We start from the raw sequence: 24993 nt of genomic DNA, 5'->3' as shown, positions 1-24993 counted from the left end.
TTCACGAGGAGCCCAGTGATTTCACACCCTCATGCACACTTGTGTTTGCCGCTAGACCCATGCAGGTGGAAGGCAGCATAATCCGATCTTAAACAAGACATGACACCTGTTATAAACGCTCAGCCCCGCACTAAATGCCAAGGAGGATTATAGCAGATGTCATGGATTGTGGAAGCTTTATGTATGCATGTCTATGAATCCTTCTCTGTCACCATAGTGGAAATGCCACGGGCAACCACTTTTATCTCATTTGTGCGTCTGTGCGTTGCGTGTGCGCATTGTGGACTGTATCAGCGTGGCCACAAAAGCAAACATAGGGTTCGTTGCAGTGTTTTTCTTTCCCAGTCGTGCAGCGCGTCTGGCTGCCTCTCACGGTAATGCAGGGGGAAGGGATGAACCACAGCTGCTGTCTGACGTAAATGCAGCACAAATGCTCTGTTTGTGTGGTCACAGCCCCTCTGACAGCTCTAACCAGTTAATGGGTTACCTCACACTCCCTTCCTCTCTCCTCCAACCTACTTCTGCAGTCTTGCTGAACCGTTTGATAGATGTTGCAGTCAAGCCTGAGCAGATGCTGAGAGCCTATTGACGGCCAGAGTGGAAAACAGTAACAGGCTCTCATCTGTTTGTAATGGTGCCAGTTAAGGCTGCCGAGTGTAATGTAAGCTTGAGATTTCTATGAAGAGTCCCTATATTCATCATGCTGTGCCAATTACATCTCACGAGGAGTAATATTCTGCCTGTGAAAGCATTTTATAATATATATTCAGTTTCTTTAAAGGAGCTTTCTAAAGTTTCAAAGAATAACCCAGATGATCTCATTAAATCTTTAGTGCTGGCAGTGTGGCTCTGGGGGTGGCAGTTTCACTCCGTCAGTCCATCACTGTGGTCCAGACTGAAATATCTTGACGACTACTGGATGGATTTCCACGTCATTTGTTAGAAACACTCATACATGGCCATACCATGAAGTACCACGTCAGACTATGCATTTGTCCTGAGAAATATGTCAACATGTGCTCCGTGGATTGACATTTGGTACATTTGTGGTTCACAGACAAGGTATCCAGATCATTTTGTTGATGCTTCATTTTTTTTGTTCTGGTCAGAAAATGTTAATTTGACTGCCTCTGCACACCCACAGGGGTGTTTCTAATCACTCTGTATTGACTGTGGTCAGACTAGAAATGGGTGGAACAATGGTGGGAATTTATTCTATCACAAAACTCAACGTACTAGACAGCATAATAACCTAAAGTCACCAAGTCATCCCGCCCCCAAACGGGTGCGACAAAATTAACAAGGGAAGCTAGAATCTACTTTGCCTTATAATCACAAGGCTGGAAGAGACTTCACAGTTTCATGCTGTAAATAAGCGCAGAGTTCGTGCACTGGATGTAATGGATCGAGATTGACGTCATTTGGGTAGAAAAAATATTTAACCCTGATTTTAAATGTGGCTGGCTTATAAAAATTAACCATAAAGTCCCTTCTGGTTTAACTGCCTTGTATTCCACCCAACCCTTTGTCCTCACCAACTCCGAAACCAAACCTGTGCCCTTGTTTGTGCCAGTTTATGGTGCAGTTGAGCATAAATACAAACCACAACCCGGCTGACTCAGGTCACTGGAAGCCCAACACGTCCAGTGGGAAAACAATTCTACATTGTCTGTGACCTCCTGTGAACACGGTGAATCCTTAACATGAAGCACTTGAACAGCTCTCTAATGCAGAAAAAGTGTAAAGAGGGGAGGATTTTTTTCTTCCTTCTCTTTCTCAGAAAAAGCCTCGGACCCACATGGAGATTATTTGATGGATTGGTGCACCTCAGAGAGGATTCAGTCACTTCCGTTGATCAACCATCATTTTTTTCCCCCAAGAGCTGCGTATGCGTTTCCACGCATCTTGGAGCATATAGGAGCCTGTGTCTTTTTGGCTCAAGGCACTGCACATTTGCACAATAGCTGCGCTTTTACGCTCCTCTATGAATTGAGGGATCGAGCTGGCGGAGGGAATATACACAGAGACACACCACGGGCAGTGCGGCTTTGATTAGCGCGCTGGGATCTCGGTGGACGACTCAGTTCGGATAAGGGGATTGTAAATGTGCCCCTGAGACTTTGACGCAGGCTGCTGACATCATTGCCCATGCGTCTTTTTGACCAAGCAGTCTGCTCAGCGCTCACTGCCACGGAGGGAGGGGGAGGTGGAGGGAGGGGGAGAGGGAAACAGTGACAGTGACTCTCACATCGATGAAAGAAGAGGCCTGATGTGAAGGAAGGGAGATTAAATGAATTATATTGCACAAGAAGAAATGTGTGTGGAAATGTGGCTGCGCCAAAAGTGACAAAGGAGCATGTTACATGGAGGAAGACATTCATACTGTTGCTGATTTGAAAAATAACTGCGTGGTATGTGGCATTCAACCGCCCACCTGACCTGCAGGACCTGGATATTTATACTGTCACTCCTGTTGTAAAATAGTTCCACCAACTCCATCTTCATATCTCCAGGTCATAATTAAAGCTGCGGAAAATGTCACCGTGCACCTGCCGTTAATTGTACACAGAGTATCACACTGAGATAATGACATTTGACTCAATGTGTGGGAGGCACGGCTGTCATGAAAAACAGAAGGAAACTTTCCTGGAGAGCTGCGCACACTGCAGACTATGAGGCTGACGTCACGCACGCTGTAGCTGGAGGTGGCGCACGAACGACAATCATGAATAGAAAAACAAGCCATTTCCTTTTTTCAATAATGCCTTTGTCTTAAAGAGCACTAAAGAGAGAGTTGGGCTGATTTGGAGTCTGGCAGCTCTCTTATCCCTGCTGCTAAAAATGGCAAAGGGTCTGACGGTGGATTGTGTGCTGTAAACGTGGATGAGCAGAGGCTGCCACACAGTGTGGCAGGTGACTCCTCTGGCTGCTTTGCTCTCTTGGATATTTGTTTTTCTTGCCAAAGTGGTTGACATTTACCGGCTGCAGCAGAATGTAGTGCAAGGAGATAAACCGAGGAAGAAGAAGAAGAAAAAAAAAAGGGGGTGTGGGAGGTAGAAAAGCGATGGAAAAGAGAGGGGTCTTTGTGCTGCAGTTAATCTGAGGTTAATCATCTAAGTGAGCAGTGGGTGGCCTGGTGCGTGATGAAAAGAACAGTTCATCTTGGACAAGGAACAGAGGAGGAACCGAGTCAAACTATCGGTTGTCTGCTTTTATCTCAGAGCAGCCCTAGCAACAAAAATCAAACACAATTCAAAACACTCTCTGGTTCAGACACGTTGCCGCTCCGACGCTTCCTGTCAGTGAGTCTGTCTGACAACGTGTGAGACAGACGCACTGGTCGATGTGCAACAAAGATCAAAATGTAGCATTTCTATGAAATGATGGTTCAAGAAATGAATTTGGCAGCACTCATATTCTCACCACTCTTCTGGTGAATTCAAATACGAATACTGTCTGACCAAGAGTTAAGCACACACATTGAACAGTAACAGGACTGCTCACTGACACATAACTGCACGCCTCATGGATGCACACTTCATCCCCTGGTGATTTTGGAACACTCTGTTCTTCCCCGTTTGCTCTAGGTAGCATGTGCAGTTTACAGTAATGCTCCAGTGGAATCCCACTGAGCACAGCGCAGAAACATTAAATTCAAAAAGCTGTATCAGGCTGAATGATCGCACGGTCCTGCGGCACCACGGTAAGCTGGAACATATTTTCTGGATTTATTGTTCTGGCACATTGGAATCACTGGCATACGAGCGGAGGAGAAACAAACAATATGTTCTGCACTGGCTGTGACTGTGTCCGTGTGTGTGTGTGTGTGTGTGTGTGTGTGTGTGTGTGTGTGTGTGTGTCCGTGTGTGTGTGTGTGTGTGTGTGTGTGTGTGTGTGTGTGTGTGTGTGTGTCCGTGTGTGTGTGTGTGTGTGTGTGTCCGTGTGTGTGTGTGTGTGTGTGAGTTTGCACATTCTCTTGCAGTGATTGCATAAGTGCTTTTGTGCCGAAGATACGGAAGTAGCTGAAGTCTTGTGCATAGTCTGAAATAATAAGTACATCCTATTCCATTGCGCCATCTTATTCAAAACATTCACGGGGAAAAAATGAAACATTACCTGACTTGTCGGTTTAAACAATCAAAACTATATAATGCTTACAACATGCTGCAACTGAGTCTTTAATTGAATTGGCTGTGAATGATGTGTCAACATATAGTTTTGTTCTGTTGTTAACTGGATAGAGGTAAAGGGAGAGGGACTGTGCGTGCTAAAACTTCAGGAACAGATCACATTAGTACTCATCCAAGAAACCACAAGGAATGACTTCTTGACCCCCAGCTCCAGCTTTCCTTTTTTGGCTCTGGTGCAGAGGAGGATCCCCTCCCTTCTCCCCTTCAGTCTAGTAGGTCCAGTGCTCACATGGCTAACAGGCAAACACACAGATGTCCTGTATGTCATTTCTCCCCCTGAGACACCCTCCTTCACCCAGCTTAGGTCTCTTAATCCACGCTTAGCTGTTCTCTGGCAGACTTCTCTCTAACTCTCCACCGCCGAATCGAAAACACATTACGCTTCACTCAAACCCCTGCCAGGCTGCTCTGAACCGACAGTTGCACGCGGAGTAGATGGAGGTCAAGTGGTAGGCATTAGAACAACGAAAATGAGGAAATGAGTAAAGTAACTTATAACGCAACGAGTCCGGCGCAAAACAAAATGACGTCAAGTCAATTTATGTGAGGGATGAAAGCCAGAATGAGTTTTGCAAGGACAAGTAATTGCTGATTAATTACGTGAACATTGCTGCAGTCTACCCTGTTCCCAAATTGTATCAACTAACTTATCAATACCGGATGGTTGCTTCCTTTAACAAACATCAGCGACTAATTTTACCCTGAAGCCATTTGTGTTTTCATTTCTCTCTACACTTCTTTCCTCTCCCTTCAGCGGAGCTATGAGCCGGTTAAGAGCTGTTATTTGGACTTAGGAGCCAGCTGATGGACCCTGTGGAGCAGCAAGGTGTAGGGGCACAAGATGTAGCATCACCTGGAGGGATAAAACGTTCAACTTTCTTTCCATCTGGAGTCCTGCAATGTCACTTCCAAGTTGTTCATATTGTGTTTCAGGGTCTAGCTGATAGCCTAACTCAACCTCTATTTTCAGACATGAACTCCATGAACAGAAAGTGATGCATCCAGACATTCTCCGGCATTTGCCATTCAAATATGACACAACAGCAGCAACGATATGTTCACAACAGCAGGAAAATCCCCGGAACATTCTGGAGCATCTGGGTAGATCATGCAGGAGGAGGGACATGGACTCACATGGGCTCACTTAGCAATTCTACGGACATTTGACTAGGGGGCTGGCAGGAAAAGTTCCGGAGAATGCCTGAAGCAACAACGCTGGACATTTGCGTCCTCACATATAGCCCCTTCAGAGAAGTTCAGGACAATGTGGGGACTTGAGTGCATGTCTGAAAGCAGCTTTACTGTACAGTCATCATCCCCATAGGATCCTCCTGACTGTGATAATCCCCTGAGTTTTGGCGACCATATGTTCAAACCCCCAAAACGAAACCCTTAAGCGTACTGAACGTCCATGTTTGTGCATACTTAAGTTCTCATGCCCACATCACAGGTGTTTCAACCAGGGAGGAGGAGCTCTCTGTACACATACCAAGCAAACCTTTCAACACCATGGACACCAGAGAGGCTGCATTTTTGTTGCCAGGTACCTCAGGAAGGAAGAAGTGAGCCTCCTGGAGCTCCAACATTACCATTGAGACAGATTCAGACTAATAGGCAAGCAACAGCCCTGTCACATTGTGACACATTGACTGATTGACACGCATGCATACCAATCATTGTTGGATTCAGATGCGTGGTGCCTTGATTATATTTTTATATTGAGCTAAGTGGCACAGAACATCATGAACTTTAATGTATAGTGAGGCGTGAAGAAACCTCTGACCTCCAGGCTGTATATATATATATATATATATATATATATATATGTGTGTCTATATATATATTGCCAGCGAAACAATTTGATCTGGTCTTGCCAGACAATTCCACTATTAAACTCAGAAACACAATTATTTTTTCTGCTAAAAAAGAAATTATCATAAAACAGTAGTTTTGTCCTCTGGGGCGGTCCCTTCTGGCTGTGTGAGTGTCAGGTCACGGTCAGAGGTCAGGGGGGAAAGAAACACAAGCGCATGTGTCCTCGCTGACGTGCATCATGGTGCCTGTCAAGAAAAACAGATGCAAAATTTCCCAAGAGAAATGGACAAACAATACAGACAAGCCAGGGTAACCTATATTTTTCTGGGACGTGTGTGTCAGTGTCATTACAGCTGGAAATATGATGCACTTGGATAATATTAACAGCCTCATTTTTTTAACTATGTTAAACTAAGATGGTGAGTATGTAAATGACATCAGCGTATTAGCTCCTAGTTTTGTTTGGTCACAGGACATTGGACTCAACTCTCGAAACTCTCAGTTTCATCCCTTTATCCCCCTTCACATCCTGAGGTCCGATGAGAGCTTTGATGGCTTTGTTTTATATACGATTTTAATGGGGTCATGCCTTTCCACAGATTGTCCACTGTCTCATATATCAAATCTATTTCATCATCAGTAACTCAATCGAATAAATCCCCTGTTAGTTCAGAGTGTGTGTGTGTGTGTGTGTGTGTGTGTGTGTGAGAGAGAGAGAAAGGCAAATAAATGTGACCCAGAATCGTTTTTTTTTTTTTTTTCATTCATTTACTCTCCGTGTATTCGGAGCAGGAATAAAAGCATTACATCACTAAATCACCACAAGAGGTGCATCATCATGCACCACTCAGGGCTGACCTTTGTCTAATGTCACCCTCTCTGCTGCTCTCTCTGTTTTTGTACCCTCTCATCTCTTATTTGTGCAATTCCCTCTATTACTTTCACATTTTTATTATTTTTTAATTTCATCCATTTATTGAGCTTCTCTACCGCTGTGCTGTATCTACCTTTCATTTCATATTCATGGTCAAGCTTATACGGTCACCTTTATGGGTACCCCACATCCCCTTCCCCTGCCACACTCAGCTCAGGATAATAGGCTGATCCGTGGTATGACGCACAGAGCTCAGTCTCCGGAGGGGCTTTTGCGCACATGAGCATTCATAAAGGCTCTGTGTAACTTGGTGTGCAGTCACAGGCAGACGCCAGGTATTTACATCTTGAGATAAATGACACCACAGGGTTACTGTATCAGTGGCTCTGCTGATAGCACAATACACTGTGCATTCTATGGCAGAAAAGGCTTTTGTGACTTCAATGAATGGTGACCTTTGAAGCAGATTATTGTACAGCCACCAGGCGTGAGGAAGCGGGGGTCCCATATGAAGATCACTTTGCTTTTCTCTGCCTGGAGATAACATGTTTGGTTTTAAACTAAAATAGCATATATTGCTGCCCTGCTTATGATTCTGAGTCAGTGATATTATTAACCTTTGATTCACTATGACGCCACAGAAGTGTCAACCTTACTTTAGGCGAAACTAAGCCACCATCGTAAGTGTAAAAATAAAATCCAAAATATTTTCCCATTTTGCTTCCTTGCTGAGATTTAGCAAAGGTAAGAAAATTGCTGCCACTAACATGACTCGCACTAATGCTATAACAAACATGAACATGTCATACGACAAAAACACATACAGAAGTCGATGCAAAAGTGGTATGACCATAACGCTAGCAGTGGAGGTAGCCATCTGAAAATAATGTTTGAACTCTCCCAAGTTGGATCAATAATTGAGAGGTTTTCCTGTTCATTCTGTCGACATAGCTTGAAGGCAGAAGTCTTTCCGTGGTTCAAGGAGCCAGAGAGTCATATTTATGTTGGCAAAAAGTCCACGATGGTCAGTTTTCCCCTCCTTTTTCACTGAACTACTATCTTCATATGTACACATGAACCCTAAACTATTAATTTGATATTTATTTCATCATACATATAAACAAACACATCAGAACCTCTGGCTTTGTGAGTAACTAGCTTAGTGGACAAGAAATCCAATTGCAACCATATCCACTATCAGGCTCTGTTGGCTTCTGTTGAAAACATCCACACCTTCTTTGCTATCGATATCCCCAAGACATAAACAAAGAAACCCTAGCAAACTAGTTTTCAGCCTCGCTACCAATAACTCAAAGATAAAACAGGAAAAACGACCTCTATACTGGGTAGTATTTCTCTAACCTAATACTCTCTTTGCACCTGTAATGTAAGAATATGCTTGGCAAGCTGAATGCAGATCTTCGTTTTCAGTGTTGTCAGTCAACCATGTTCCAGCTTCCTGGCACCCTTGGGCCCTGCACCCTGGAACAGCATCGAGACGATCACTTGATCTGCAAATTCCTGTCTCTCTGGCAACATTGTGCATTTCCACCACACAGTCTATTTTCTCAAAACAGGGCAATTTTCCAATTCAAACTACATGGATCCCACTGATATTGGGACATCCATGGGAAAATTTGCAATTGTCACTAAAAAAATACTGTTAATGTAGGAATACTAACCGCAAAACCCCAAATATGTGAGAAATTAGTGAGTATTAGTGGGTGAGAGATCCGTACGGCCTCATCACTGGAATTGTTTGTTTGGTGAGGGCTGGTGCTGGACCTCCTGGACGAGAGCTTGACGCACAAACTCACGAGGGCGGCCCCTGTCTGCCAAAGTCAACAAGCACAGACAGACCAGCATTAATTACCAAAGAAGAATGATCCCCCTGTCCTCCACAGCACACAATGACATCAAATGATCAGACAAAGGCGCTTTTCACAGACCGTCGGAGGCCGTAGAAGCAAGGACTAAGATAAATGTACAAGGATAAGAGAGTAGAACATCAGCCCCAGGTCTTTCAGTGGTTTGTACATACAGTTTAAATGATGAAAATAAGGATCACAACAAAAGCCAAATCTCGTGCGGATTACCCTTTATAACAGGTGCGTCTGATCTTGTTTGCTGTAGTGAATATACGTGTACCGCACAAGGTGAAGTGTGTCTCTGCGGGGATTATGCCACTGGTAAGGATGAAACAGGTCCTCCAATCTCAACACATGTTCGGGTAGTTTGTCCCTATACCCTCTGATACGACCCATAGGGCTATCTCCGGAACTAGCGTGTCATTGGCGACAGGAATACCGATCCTTCATCAGTACGGTTACAATAATTTAAAATGCAGTTAAGCTAATGGGATGTTCACAGTTTGGTTACATCTAGACATTAAAAAAACCCTTGTTAATGTTTACGGTTAAAACAAGAGCTTCTTTAAGGTTAGAGGACAGTCATCATCATGGTTTCAATAATAAACACGCGGTTAAGGTTGTGGAACGGTCATGGATAAAAGCGACAGTGATGAATATTGGTTTCAAACTGGAAACAAAGATCGGTCTCCTCTGTAAAAAAAAAAAAAGCCCTGTGTTTAGTTTACCCATCTATCCAGCCCAACCCTTCTCCTAACATGGTCTAAGTCACTATTATAATCATTAAGGTCACTGGAGCTCATCAAACAATAAAATGTGAGGTTGACATGACGTCATTTTGAGCATTTTGAAAACTGTTGGTTTAGTTGAGATACGTCTCCTCCATCGCCATCACCAGGCCAAATTTTATTTTTTCCTAATGCTTTGGTTCACCTCTGTACATGGATTTAATAAGTATGGGGGTAGTTGTGAGTATTTACCTTACGCTTTCAAAAATGTAAGAAAACATTATATAAAGTATCAGATTGAGACAGTATGTTGCGGACTGATTCTTTGATAAGACAAGGTCAGCGGATGTTTTATAGCACACAATATCACTCAGGGAGTTGGGATGTGTGACACAGAGGTTCTCTGCAGTCGGTGGTGAGAGGTCTTTGCGAGGACAATCTTTGAAAAAGCTTTTCTAAAAAAAAAGTTAAGTCACACACAAGCTACTGTGAGAAAAATACAACAGTGATTGTAGATTGTACAGTGGATGTAAAAACTAATATGACAGCTGCAGCATTTCTTAGGTTTAATTGTGGCTATCGATCATTTCCAGATTCATGGATTGTCCCTGTGTCTTAAAAACAGAGAATCTGTGTCTTTCCCACAGTGCCCGTTTTAATCTTGTTTTGTAGACACGCACCTCACCTTCAAAGCTTTTTTCTTTCTGCTGTCTTGTGATCTTGTACTAGAAGTCCAGATTAACCTTGACATGTTTTGTCAGAGAAGTGCAGCCAGGGGACACTTGCATTTAATTAGATGTGAAAGATATGGTCTAATTATATGACTCCAGGTTAACAGGAGATGTTTGATCTCATCTCTGGTTGTCTTTGAACCTCGCATTCCTGCCAGTATTGATGTGTTCAGTTATCTAGGCAGAAATTAGTTTACTAGTAAAAGGGAGTAACCAAAAAACACCTTGGCGTGTTTACTAGTTCAAACAAAAAGTCCATGGGTGAAAAGTGTGACTCATTACATCCTGTCATATACAACCCCCCTGTTTGTAGACAGTCTGCACAGGAAAAAAATGTTAAATTTTAATTCTCAAAATTTGAAAACATGGCAAAAGGGTCCTGAAATACCCGTCGACTTGACCTTTGTGCAGCTACATTTGATAACACAAAAAATAATAATCCGCTCATAGCTCTTTCTCTGTGGTAGCAAACTGAATGTACAGTGACACACGCCTGATGAGCCACCTCAGTCAGAACTGTTAAGCCTTGATGACAAAACAACAGCTTGGTCCGTCACATTTGTATTTCTGTGCACCTGGTTGATATCCGACAGGAAATACTTGAACCTTTGCAGCATCATGTTGACTATAGCAGCAAGTTGCCAGCAGTTAAGTGCGACTCACGCTATTTTTTGAAAATTTGTGTGTGTGTGTGTGTGTGTGTGTGTGTGTGTGTGTGTGTGTGTGTGTGTGTGTGTGTGCGTGCGAGAGGTACTCAAGTCATTCCAGAAATGAGATGTTGTTCCAGAGAGAATAATTTGTGTTGAATGGTTTGGCTCACATTCAACACATTCAACATGTTTCTCTCCTGGTCGTCCTGATGTTGTGAATTTCTTTGGAGGGAAAAAAAATCACCAGATTATCTGCATATGTTGTGGTTTAGTATCGCACACGACCTTGACAACTCTACCCCACATATAGCTACACACGTGTTGATTCAGCTAATATATGATAAACAACTTTGTTTCTTTAGTTTGTGAGAAGACGTGAAATAGAAAAACTATAACTTCTCTCTTTCACTTAAAAGAGATTCTAAAATGAAGGCTAATTCAATGCATTACCTTGAAACCGACCACTGTTTAGTAAAAGTTACAACGTCTCAGATTCAGTTTTAGCTGTTTGATAAACACAGATTGCCCACATCACTCTGAGACAATCTGACTCAGGTAAGTACAGTGAACATAACTGCGTTTGATTTACCCACACGCAGCCCATACGTCAACTGCAACACGCAAGCAAGGCGGATATTCAAATGGCACCCGGCTGGTAGAGACATTTGGTTATGAAAACAGTGAGCAGAGTGCGCCGTGTGGTTTTGTTGTATGTGTGCATCAGGTATAGCGTGACCTTTTAACTGACACATTTTGCATGCAGTTTGCATTCCTGTAAGATGTCAGACTGTCGCAGCGTAGAGTCTGTCTCTGTGCTGCCTGGGGTCCATGATTGGTGTTTACTCTGCACACGCTATGGGATGTTGCAGTATGTCCAGGACATGAAACATGGAGGCCAGACGGACAGTTCAGACTAATGTAACCTTATCACTGGACTGACTGACAAAATGGCATAATCCTCAGTAAAATCTCAGTTTGTCTGTCGTTACTTTAAGTCAGTAGTAATTTGAATTTATCAGTTAACAGGAGAGGAGTTTAGACTGATGGTTCACAAACAAATCAGATGCAGATACATATGATTCCAACTTTATATTGTTTTCTTTACGGTCACCTGCAGCACATTTGTGAAAATAAAGACGCATCTGTTGCGCTCACAGAAAAGAACTGGAACACTTAGTTGTAGCATGTAATGTGAGGTTCCACGTGGCGGTTCCTGCGTGGTTGCGTGTATGGATTTCGCCTGTGTCACCGTGTTATCTGGTTCTCACGCAGCTCTTCCCCCCTGTCCCCTCCCCGTTCCCCCTCGGTCTGTCCTGTCTGTTCTTTTCGGCCTCAAACTCCTGTGCTCGCTCTGTGTCAAAGTGGTCTTTCATGTCCCACCTGCTTTGTGCAGAGAGGAGAGGGAGCTTTTGTATATTTCCTGTACCCTGCTTTGACCTGATTTATTACATGAGCCAGTCAGTATACCAGCAAATAACCTCCACAGTTTGTACTGAAAATAAGAAAAGAAAAAGAAACTTATCACAGCATCAAAGTGGAGACATGTATCTGAAGGATAAGCCATGTGTTACTACTTGAACCCATTACAATAGCTGAAATTACTCTTTACATGCTGCAATGTTGAAAATGCGCATTCTTTCAGACTTTTTAATTGCTTCAGAGCCTCTATTCACTCTTTGTCCGTGGATTCTTCGTTTTAGCTCTTGGCCTGGTCTGCTCTGACTGGTCAGCTGGAAATACCACCATCGCCAACAATGACATCGGCTCTGCCATACCGATTGGAGCCAAAGTAGTCAGTGGACTATGGACACTTACAAACGGTAACTTTAAAGCAACACCACATAACTTTTTGCTCAACAGAGGCCACTGTGGCTCCATGTGGTTACTACAAGATAATGTGGTAAAAGTCAAGTCTGGACTAATAAAACGAGCAATGGTGTAATTTATCAAAAATGACTTTTTTTTTTTAGCATTTTGAGATGAATGAAATGTATTATTATTATTATTATTAATAATAATCTATTATTATGAATTCAACTTTTCATTTGGAAGAGGGGGGTTATGTTGCTTTATCTTTCAAAAATGTTTAAATTGTGTGTGTGTGTGTATATATATAAATATATATATATATATACTGTTTATATATGATAGAACGTAATAAGGAATACAAGCAACCCTTGCAGGTTTAAACACACATGTTAATGTTAATAATGCACTGTATATTTCATGAATTAAAAAAATAAAATGGTGGAAGAGGAAACAATAGTAAATGTGGCATGTGCCAAGGCGTCAGAGCCTGGAGACACTTCAGTGGGCAGCTACGAGTCTTTCTTTTCATGATTCAGAAATGTTCACCCACTCATCCTGCAGATCACTTTCACTTCAGATATATTTTAGGATTGTTAAAAATCTTGACTGAAAAACTCAAATACTGAGGAATCCATTCTATTCCCTCTATCTTTGCATGGCTGACAAAACGTTCCACTTTTAACCTACTGTTTATTGTTTATCTATTTATTTATTTTAACTTCATGAAAAAAAAGGTAACCGAGCAATGCAATTTGAGGAAAGGCTGGAACAGAGCAGATCGCAATAGACTAGAACAGAATAGAAAAGGTGAGAACATTATGTATTAGCGTAGATTAGAAACGGCGACGGGCCGAGCACGATGTAATTTAATCTCTGAACAGAAACCAGCGAACTGTCTGTCGGTCTCCAGTCGGGTTCCTGCTCCTGCTCCTGCTCCCGCAGCAGCCGCTCGGCGCAGTGAGACGGAGGCTGCCCGCGAGCAGAAGGGAACATCACGTGGTGACACATCTCCACCACTGACGTCACCGTCCCCATCTCCCAGCAACCCCACCATCAGCACTCGCGTCACCGTGCGCCCGAGCCGCGCGGTTGCCGGGCAACCCGTACCTTGCGCTCGGGTCCGGCCTTGCCTTGCACCCAGCTCGGAGCTCTGACGCGGGTGTGACGTTAATAAGGTGGGTATCAATTTGTTATGGTGGCGGGGGGGGGGGCGGGGGGGGAGGAGGACTTCCCCCTTGTGAGTGCCGAAGCCCTGCGCGCTGCATTCCGGCGGAGCGCACAGGCACACACCGGCCGCAGCCCACCGTCCCGGGCCCGAAGACGTTTACACTCAAAGTAAAGACAGAGGATCAAAAAAAGTTGCTCCGTGCCTGTTTTGTTTTCGGGGGTGTGTTTTTTTTTAAATGTTTCATTGTTGCCTATTGTCGTGCTGTTGACACTTCGCTCTGGTTGTGGAATGGTTTACGCTTCCTCTGAGAGCCGTCGGAGCTGTGAGAGAAGGTGCTGCCTGTCCGCTGTCTAAGGTAAGACTTGACTTTATTCTTCTCACATTTTGCTGATGAGCCTCTAATAGTAATCTTTCTAAGCCATCCAAAGCTACAGTTCGCTCAGTTTCTCCCCTATTTTACTTAATATTCAGTGGACAATTGGCCTATATGTCTACAGAACTATTTTCATTTTTAAATCTTGTTAGGACATTTTAAAAACTAACACTTAAAACGCTTTAAAGTATTTTTTGTATTCTTTTGAAGCTATATTTCTATGAAGATCATTTTGGCACCTCACTCACTCCAGGCTTCTTTCCCCCACTGAACTCGCTCACAGTATCATGCAGGAGAGTTTCCACACCGCTACGCCACAGATAAATGCCCACATACACTCACTCTATAAGCCTTTATTCTAGCATATCTGAATAAAAGCATCTGCCAAATTAATGTAGTCTGATATGAAAAGTTATTTAAAATCTTGTAAGGTTCAGTGAAAAAAAAAAAAAAAGAATTCACCAAATATACAATCTGCAAAATCCTGTCTTTGTCTCTGCAGATACGAGCCTTAATTTATTCCCACTGTGTGACTTCAGACGGTTGGTGCAGCATGGTGATCATGACAGAGAACAGCCGGGGGGCTCAGTCCAGCCCTGCCCAGGGAAGGCCACTGCAGGTCGGCTTCTACGAGATCATCCGCACCCTGGGGAAAGGCAACTTTGCAGTGGTGAAACTGGCCAAACACAAAGTCACCAAAACGCAGGTCAGTGCCTCTTCTCCTGCAGAATTTGTATTATTTTATTTGGATGCAAAAAAATGATATATTTCAAAAATATTCTTACAAACAAACCTTTTTTCCTCTTCTTCCAGGTGGCCATAAAGATCATCGATAAGACCAGGCTGAATCCCTCCAACCTGGAGAAAATTTACAGAGAAGTGCAGATTATGAAGCTGCTAAACCACCCCCATATCATCAAACTGTACCAGGTCTGTATTATCTCTCATCCTCTTGCAGTGTTGTCGTGCATGTGTGTGTGTGTGTGTGTGTGTGTGTGTGTGTGTGTGCAATGTGTGCAGAATGCTGTGTGAGCCGGAGCAGTGTGTTATTCAACCTGTATCCCAGCAAACACACAATGTGCATACTGGACTGTGAAGGCTTCTCGTGCTGGGACACAACCGTGGGAGTAAAAGAGCAAACGGCGTGGAAGGCGTCGCAAATGCATTCACCTCAGAAACAATGTTGTGGTGCAGAGCATCGTGTCTCGTTATTGACGACGTGGATGCGGCGGGGTTGTTGCGTGTGGCCAAAAAATAAGGGGCATTTGTTATCCAGGTGATTTGTACTGGCTTGTTTTGAGCTGCTGACTCTCAGACAATCATAAGTACAGCACAGTGGCATTAGTGCAATCCATTTGACCTCTCCCTGTATGTATGTGTGTGTGTGTGTGTGTGTGTGTGTGTGTGTGTGTGTGTGTGTGTGTCAGTTAGAGTGAGAGAATAATCATGGGTACCAGGCAACAATTCATTTAAGATGTTTTCTGTTATACAACAGGGGGAAGAGATGGGTAATAGGGGAGATAGGGGGAAACAGAACAGTCCGCAAAGTGCTAGTTAAAGATTCGACCATTGGTTCTGGATGTTAAGCCTAATTAGCATCTGTTGAAGTCAAGTGCAATGTGTCTGGGCGTCATGTGAAGTCCAACTCACAAAGCGCTGCTTTGCTTCTAATCAAATTGAAGACTTAGTGGAAAGAATCTGCTTCTTTCCCGTCAGCCGACCTTGCAAATCCCGTGGCACACGTCTGGCAGTAAACACACAACACGCACACACGTGTAAACAAACACACAAATCCCTTCCTCCCTTTTTCTTTGTTTTCATTACTCTGGAATTTGTCCTGCCCTTTGTTAAGCTCTGTGATGTTCTGCTACTTTTTGAGGTTTACTTCATACGTGAAGCAGAGACGTGCTCACTGCCAAATTATGTTTGCGCTGCAAAAAATAAGAGCATTACATTATTCCCCAGGTGCCCCAGTGTTTCCTGAAATACACAGTAGAGATGGATGATGAGAATCAATTATCCACTTCAAGTGTTTTAAATTAATTTTTGAATATAAATAAATACATATTTCCGTTTTCAGCGTCCAGATTTATGTTTAAAGTTGTCACCTCAGACTTAAAGTTGGTTAGGACAAAAACAAGTGTGGAAATGTAGTGCCGGTAATATTAAATGTCACAGTTTGTTTCTGTGTGTGAAATAGACAAAGCTCATTTGTTGGAATCGGAAACATCAACAACTAATCTTCCCATTGGGTCAAAGGTCAGGTGTTGTTCTTTGTTCAAGTAGAGCTAATTTCAAAAAAAGTAATACACACTTTCAAAGACTTACAGATCTTAATATGTAATGATAGAGAGAGAAAAGATAAATCTGTTGTCTGACTCGGATGGCCTCTGACTGTTGTTTACCCTGTGTGTCATGCATCCTTGTGAATGTCTCCATGCCCTTGGGTTGTGTAAGGTAATGCTAGTCAGATGCTTTGTACTCAGTGAGTGCCAAGAATTTCCCTTTAATTTCAAAGCTTTATTTGTATTGACCTTGTATTAATCATACAGTCCCCTCTTATCTTCTTAAATCCAACATCCCCACTGAGCTGAAGCCTAAATTTGCTAAAAACCTGTAGAAATGTATTTTTGATTATCGTGGAAATCCTAATGTAAAGCATCTCATGCAGAAATCTGAGGAAATGTAAGTAATCAGATGGACAAAACATCTAACATACATCCATTAGATGGGAAGGTGCAGCCATAACAACATGGTGTCTCTCGTTTGAATATGGCACACTATACAGTCTCCTTAAAGCTACTTAATGGCAAATGAAATAGCAAAATATGGATGAAAAGGGGTTAATTCTCCTTCATGAGGAGGGGGGTTGGGTGCTGAGGGCCGTTGACGTGCCGTGCCTGTTCTACAGAACCATGACGTCATCTGCACCTCAAGGTGACAGGGCCCCAGAGAGCTGCCCTATCTCACAGATAAAGACTACTCCCCGCTCGGAGGCATCTGTGCGTTGAATCATCCTTTGCGTTGCTTTCTAAAGGGGCTGGTGGCTGAAAAGAATTAAGCTCCACCATTCAATGGAATTTAGTGACATTTAATTCAGAGTTGGCCAACAGCATTACTCCAGACAGGGCTTTGTCATCTGACGAAAATTGCTTTGTTGTGCAACCTTTTAGCGAAACTGCTCTTCTCCCGAGGGCTCTACCAGGAAATGGAAGCTTTCTATGAGCTCCTGAAAAAGATTGGTCATTGCATTTTTGGGACCCATGTGAACAGCCTCTTGGAATCTTTCTCTGTTTCCAAGAAAACAAAGATAATATAACCGTTTTATATATGGTTGCCTGGGTGTTAAAGCTTTGCATTCCCCCTTCAGGTTTGTGTTCTTACGGCTATAGATGGGTTTTACAGACATGATATGCGTGCATGCAGGAAGTCACTGACGGCTGGCTTGTGCAACAGGACATATCATGGAAATCCAGGGTGTTGGTTGTGAGTGGAACAAGTATATGGAGAAGTACGAGAAGGGAATTTCTGTGGTTATAAAACATCTCATGCTTAGAAGTGCCCGGAGGACATTGAACTAAATTTCCACCTGAAATTGTATTCTTTGTCATCACCAGCTGCCCATGGCCCAGTTAATTTTAACTGTTTCTCTTTCTTTTTTTCTTTCTTTCTCTTAGGTCATGGAGACCAAAGACATGCTGTACATTGTGACGGAGTATGCGAAGAACGGAGAGATGTTCGGTGAGTTCAGATTTCAAAAGTAGTTTTTTTACACTCGCAAATATGAACGTTGTTTAGGCTGAATCTGTTGGTCCTGATAATCTGATAGATGGAACAACCACAACATGCCTCAAATGTTCCAAATATGGACTAAAATATTCCCTCTCCCTGCAGACCACCTGACCTCAAATGGTCGCATGAGTGAAGATGAGGCACGAAAGAAGTTCTGGCAGATCCTTACGGCAGTGGACTACTGCCACCGACACCACATCGTTCACCGTGACCTAAAAACCGAGAACCTGTTGCTGGATGCCAACATGAATATAAAACTGGCCGGTACGTCTGCCATACATTGTTCACTGTCACCATGGTTACTGGTTTGCTGGCAGGGAAGTGTTGATGAATTTTATTGCAAAAAAAAATGCTCCACGTCACGTCAATGTTCTGTTCAGCACTGAAGAAAGTGCTTTTTGAGATTCCTGAGCTATTCTTATTAAACCGTTGTTGTGCTGTCTGTGTGCTAATTAAGTTTGAATAATTCCCTATTTTACCAAGACTAATACCAAACAACGGAAATAACTTTAGAGCACAGACACTTTTGTATAAAGAAATGTTCCAGCTCAACTCTCAGAGCAGAGCGAGACAACTAGTCTTTTGTGTGAGAGAAGGTATGTTAACATTAACTTGAAATGATCTGGCTTATGAATGCCCTGAACATCGGGATGACAAATTACATAAGACAGCGTGGTTAAAGGAAGGAAACACATCTGTGTCCCAGTGCCCCGAGCTCCTCACGCTGGAATGCAGAGAAAACAAACAAGTTTGATTAACTGTTGTGTGTCTCTGTGCTGTGTCATGTAGACTTTGGATTCGGAAACTTCTACAATGCAGGGGAGCCTCTGTCCACGTGGTGTGGCAGCCCGCCTTACGCTGCCCCTGAAGTGTTTGAAGGGAAAGAGTATGAGGGGCCTCAGCTCGACATTTGGGTAAGTTTGTGCAGGGAAAATATGGATGGCATAATTCAAAGAGTAAGCATCAACATTTTAAAAATGTTACTAAAATTCTCTTTCTTGCTGTTTTCTCCACAGAGTCTCGGTGTGGTACTTTATGTTCTTGTCTGCGGCTCTCTTCCGTTCGACGGAGCCAGTCTGCCTGCACTCCGACAGAGAGTCACAGAGGGACGATTCCGAATCCCTTTCTTCATGTCCCAAGGTATCCATCACCCTGACATCCGAGGGTGGCAATTACTGCTAATTACCAATTCTATTTAAATGCAAACTGCTCGCAACCAAAGACTAATCTGTCGCATATGTCCTCCAGACTGTGAAAACCTGATCCGCAAGATGCTGGTGGTGGACCCAACCAAGAGGATCAGTATGGCCCAGATCAAGCAGCACCGCTGGATGCTGGCAGACCCAACAGCTGCCCACGAGACCCTCAGCCCTTCGCTCACAGAGTACAACTCTAACCTGGGCGACTACAGCGAACCCGTGCTGGGCATCATGAACACTCTGGGCATCGACCGCCAAAGGACTATTGAGGTGACTGAACAAGAAAAAAGTTTGGCTTATAGTAAGCTTTAAAGAGACAGCGGGATGGATATGAACTGGCATCAATAGCCACAGAAGGTATACAAAATTGCAAAACCACTAATCTACGGTCTTCCGTCCTCTTCCTCAGTCTCTGCAGAGCAGCAGCTACAATCACTTCTCTGCTATCTACTATCTGCTGCTGGAGAGATTGAGAGAGCATCGCACCCAGCAACTTAGCCGCCAGTGTGGAACCTGGAGCCAGAGACCCAGGAGCACCTCCGACTCCACTGGCCCAGAGGTGAGCACTCCAGCTGGGTGTATCAAGCTCAGTCTAGTCCAAATCTTAATCCTCTACTTGAAGTCTAAAAAGCTGTGTGCTTTCTGCTTGCATCTAGGTGATAATGGAGTCCGCCGACAATTATAGAACCGCAGCATTTTCAATTCCAGCCAAAAGTACCCCTCTTGTGTACCCAGAGATGGAGTGTGATCAGGGTGGATTGTTCCAGGTAAACACATAAATGGAACCTGTAAACGTTGGGAGACTTCACCCTTCTCCCTGGTGAAAATGCTGCATCCCGTGTGCCTCCTGCCAATCAGTGGCTCACGGCCCGTCTCCCTCCGTTTCAGCGCGTGGTGTTTCCAGTGGAGGCCAGCTTCAACAGATTGCTCTGGAATCGCTCCATTTCACCCAATAGCCTGCTGGAGACGAGCATCAGCGAAGAGGTGCGACCCAGAGACCTGGAGGAGGAGGAGGCATCGCAAACTCTCGGGCCCCTGCTCCCTCCCACCACCACCTCCCGCAGACACACTCTGGCCGAGGTGTCCGCCCGTTTCCACCAGTGCAACCCTCCATGTAAGTATGACAGACATATGTAAAAACCACGTGTCAATCCCCGCGCTGCTGGCTCCACAGAATCTAATTTCTGCTCTGTTCTTTTCATGTAGGTATCGTGGTCAGTCCTTCCGACGGTGCCTCCTCTGACAGCTGTCTGAAATCCTCATCCAGTCCCACCCCGACTTTGCCGGCTGCTATGGGCGAGATGTCAACACCTCTGGCCTCTGGGGCAGATGGTGGAGCTCTGCTGCCAGCTGGAGCTCCACTGGCCCTCTCCTCCCACCTCCTTCCCCAGGCCCAGGGCAGCCTGCCCTCTGCCAGCTTCCAAGAGGGTCGCAGAGCCTCCGACACCTCCCTAACACAAGGTACAGGAACAGGATCATGAAATAAAGCAGCATCTATCCAATCTGCTTTGAGTTTTTCTCACATCTACCATGCCTCGTGGAGGATCAAAGGAGTATTGTGTAACGCTTTCCCATGCCTTTCTGCAGGGCTCAAAGCTTTCCGCCAGCAGCTGAGGAAAAACACACGCACTAAAGGGCTTCTGGGATTAAATAAGATCAAGGGTCTGACAAGGCAGGTTGTCCCTCCCCTCTCCTGTAACCGCGGCAGCCGAGGTTCCCTGGGTCCAGCCCTCCCCGAGCACCGCAGCATGCTGGAGGAGGTGCTGCACCAGCAAAGGTGAGACACACTTTTACATGAACGTTTTCATCAAACACCACATATTAGATCGTGTAGATCAGAAGTCTTTCTAACTGTGAGGAAAGAACCTCTGGAAAAGAAAGGATTCCTGTAACTGAAGAAATTGCCAGATAATTAGGTTTTATACTATGTTATACCCCCTGTGTAGGTGCCCCAAGCCGTTTGGGAACTGTAGTATCAAAACCGAGACACAATTATCCCCTGAATAGAAGTAAAACAAAGAAATTGTAAGATCCTCCATTCATTTTGGTATCCAGACGTGGATGCAGAGTCTGATCTTCTGTCTCTTGTTTTCCAGGATGCTGCAGATCCAACACCAGCCTCAGCCGCAGGTCCAAGCTGCTCAGACAGGACCTACCCAGAATGCCCTGCTCTTTCTGGCCCAGCACCAGTCACCATCTCCTCCGCCTACGACCGTGTTCGCTTCTTCCTCCATGTTTGACGCCCCCACCCCCTCCGTCCTGCCTCTTCAGCAAGCGCCGGTGGGTGTACAGCACGGCCCCTGGCAACAAACCCGCGGGACTTCGTCCTCTGGCTGCTGCTCCTCATCGTCGTCGTCATCGTGCTACTCCTCATCCCTGTCCCCCGTGGCCTCCGCTGCTTACCTTCTGGAGGCTCGCCTGCACATCAGCCAGCAGCCCCACCCTTACTCACACTCTGGCCTCCAGCAGCAGCCTCAGTCTGCGACACACGGCACCTTCCCCGTCCTGCCCAAACCGGCGATGTGGAGCCTGGGTGTGGCCTCCGGCACGGATCCTAACATGCAGGAGTTGGGACTGGCTGGGCAGCAGCAGCAGCAGCTCAGTAGCTGTGTGATGGTGAAGTAGAACATCGGCCATGTTCTCGGCCAACGATTGCTCTCTCTGTGAAAGAAGCAAAAATGACTTGATTTTGAGCCCAGACAAAAACAGAGAAAAGAACAAGAGAACAGAAGGAAAAAAGAATGAAAAAACATACACTTTATTTAACAACATGGGGTACCCATGTTGTACACGTGTGTATGTTGTGTTTATGGTTTTGATATCATATAAGCTAAAGACTAAGCAATAACCAAACTCTGGATGAGGCGTTGAATCCGTATCAGACTGCCAGAGAAGCAATAATAGACTGAAAGACTCTCATCCAGCCCCCTGATGGACTCACTTGAATGAAATGAGTGCTGAAGATAGCCGACACGGTTATGTCCGACATGTTCTGATGCTGTCTAAGTTAACGTTTGAATTTACCTGAAAAAAGAAATGCTCCATCTTCCTCATTCTTTTTTTAGCTGTACTGTTGTTTCAGTTCCTCTTCTTGATGTTTTTCACTTGACTGGACAGAAGACCAAAATTCTTTCTTTTCCTTTTCTCCCACTTTGTTCGCCTTTCTAATGACACAGTTCTCCGTAGCAGTGCAATGAACATGCATTTTAATGCCCTGAGCTTACAAACATTCACTGAAGGGGTCAATTTTGGTTTGTATTGAAACTGTGATATTTTTTTGTTTTTTCTGTGCAGGATTATTATAGCTACCCAAATGCTGCTTTTACCTCAAGCTTCAAAAAGACTGCTGCTTCCTCATCAGCCAAAACTAAAGGAGGAGAGTGTCTCGCTGATTGAGTAAAGCACAATAGGTACATCAGTCAGGCAGAGAGGGCCTCGCCTACAGTACGTGGATACATCCACCTGTATTTCCTTCATTTGATCAGCACCTGCTTGTTAGATGCTTTTACCACCTCCTCGGGCAGAAAATTGGAAACAGAGAAACCTGTAAGACATTTCTCAATCACAGATTACCGAGGAATGACTTTCCGCCCGGACAAAGACAAAGACTGTGGGAACAGTGCAATATTTCACATTGAAATACAAAGGAAAGACAAGAAAAAAATGTACACGATTTCTAATTTGTCTGTTTGACCTTTCTGTGCTAGAAACGGTACGAGTTACGTAACATGATAACATGACACTGTGTAGAAATTGAGAGAGGAAAGACTGAGGCATTTCAAAATGCTGTTTCTTCACACGGCATTCTAGTAGTTCTCAAACTGAAATGGTTTTGACCAAAGAGGGAACAGCACAAGAGATGGGTGATCGTTCAATCACAGATACACTACTGACATTTTTCACTTTGAATGCTGTCTCATAAATGTAGCATGGTGGTGAGCTGGCTTTTTCACAGGATCTCCTTAGAGAAAAATCTCCCGTTGCCACCAAAGCTTAATGCTACACGCGTTGTTAGGATCTCTAGCTGTTACTGTCAGGACCGCGGTGGTATTCATTTTTGTACTTTTCTAGAAAAGAGGAAGAAGAAGACGAGAAAAAAAAAATCAGAACACAGCAATACCACTTCCTTCGGGCGCCCATACGTGGCGTAGAGATATTGGTACAAATGACCCGTAACAACCAGAGTTATTCTGTGCATGTGAAGTATTAGAAAGAGATGTTGTGATGTCGGAGGTTCATTTGGTTCTCTCATATCTGTGAACATCTTGTTGAGAAGCTCCATGTTGGAAAGATGCCAGTGTTCATATTTTTACCCAACAAGTTTGTAGTCGATTGCACTCATTGGCAACACCGGTGCCTTTCTCCGAACAAACCCACAATCAGAGGTGTCCGTCTCTGATCACTACACTGAAGAAACTCAAATGGATGCCTCTGTTACAGGCTGTTCACTCTGTTACAAAAGCCCCTTTTGATACAGTAGCTTATTTAACCTTTTGAGCTTGCTGTGTAAACAGAGGCAAGAATTGCACTTTATTCATATTTCTTATTGCCGATTTGTTTTGTGTTTTGTTTTTTTTCATGATGAAAACTATTTCACAAAACTCTCTGAAACACTTAGACTCTCGATGCAAATCTGTAAAATGACCCTTTTGATAAACTTTGGATAATAATAAGTATTTCATGTTTTGTTTTTTTCTTTGTTATCCTTTTGTTATTTGTTACTTGACTGTGTGTGCATGTGCGAGTGCGTGGAGGTAAGGAACAGACAGAAATGAAAGGAGAATGCTTGTTCATGAAAGATTGTTTATTTATGTTGCTATTTATTTAAATAAAGTTCACTTCCTAAACTGGCTGTGGTTTGAATGTTGTTGAATCATGGACATGTTTATGTGCATGTTAGTTGTATAACTATAACAAGTCTTACGTCTTTTCACATGCACTTTGATTCATGTTTTCAAATCTAAAATAATAACAAAGAAAATGTTTCTTCCTTCAGGCCACTTCACTCACTTTAGCATCTCATCAGTTAACATTACATATATTTATCATTTTTAACTAGGTCTTTGTATTTAGTTTTTAATCCTCATTTGTACTTGAAATTATTCAAATTTCATTCTTTATTGCAAACTTGTCTTTTAGCCCTCCCTTAGTAGCAACCCTGCTTTTCACTTTACATATTGAATAAGCATGTGCCGAATAAAACCTTTGAATTTCATGATCCATATACTAAAAAAAAGCAGCTTGGATATGAAACTTGTGGTCCCTTAAAAATGCATTATTGGTTAGTATAACTCAGTCACAATCACATCAGTGACAGTCTGTAAGGACGATTAACAATCATTCTATGATTATTTTATTTATTGTATTTTACTAATGCAGAAACTAGCCAATCTTACTGAAAATCAATAGAAGATCACAAAACACTCACTGTCAGTATTTTTGCCGTACAAAACGAGAGTGCTTCACCCTTTACCACAAACTGATGATGAGACATACTGATGATGCACATGAACCCGATGCTATGAAGCAGAGCGATGATGCATCGGGCCCCGATGACCCTCCTGTTGGCCGGTTATTCATGAAACGGAGAACGGACAGGTGTCTGACGTCTGAAAAGAAAGGCTATGCTGGATTTAAGTGGGGCAACATCAAAATGAGAGGTCAAACCAACTGAGAGCCAAGCGAACTCTGCTGCACTCGTCTCCGCTCTCTGCTAGCTCATTATCTCCAGTTAGATAAGAGACTAAGAAAGTGGCGGAACCCTTTTTTAACTTCTACTGGATGAACAGGACTGCC

At 43.7% G+C, this 24993-nt stretch overlaps 1 protein-coding gene across 1 annotated transcript; it reads left to right on the top strand.

Moving 5' to 3' along the window:
• The first annotated feature begins 13886 nt into the window (after positions 1-13886).
• Positions 13887-24044, top strand: sik1 (salt-inducible kinase 1). Its single transcript, XM_047337241.1, has 14 exons — positions 13887-14188; positions 14746-14912; positions 15020-15136; positions 17884-17947; positions 18101-18262; positions 18788-18912; positions 19015-19138; positions 19247-19467; positions 19607-19756; positions 19854-19964; positions 20086-20311; positions 20404-20658; positions 20785-20974; positions 21294-24044. The coding sequence occupies exons 2-14, from the start codon at positions 14760-14762 to the stop codon at positions 21820-21822; spliced, it is 2427 nt and encodes an 808-aa protein (XP_047193197.1). The 5' UTR covers positions 13887-14188; positions 14746-14759; the 3' UTR covers positions 21823-24044.
• The last annotated feature ends 949 nt before the right edge of the window (positions 24045-24993 follow it).

The sequence above is a fragment of the Scophthalmus maximus genome, chromosome 14, assembly GCF_022379125.1.
Source record: "Scophthalmus maximus strain ysfricsl-2021 chromosome 14, ASM2237912v1, whole genome shotgun sequence".
NCBI lineage: Eukaryota > Metazoa > Chordata > Actinopteri > Pleuronectiformes > Scophthalmidae > Scophthalmus > Scophthalmus maximus.
This window is presented reverse-complemented; position numbering and strand designations above follow the sequence as displayed.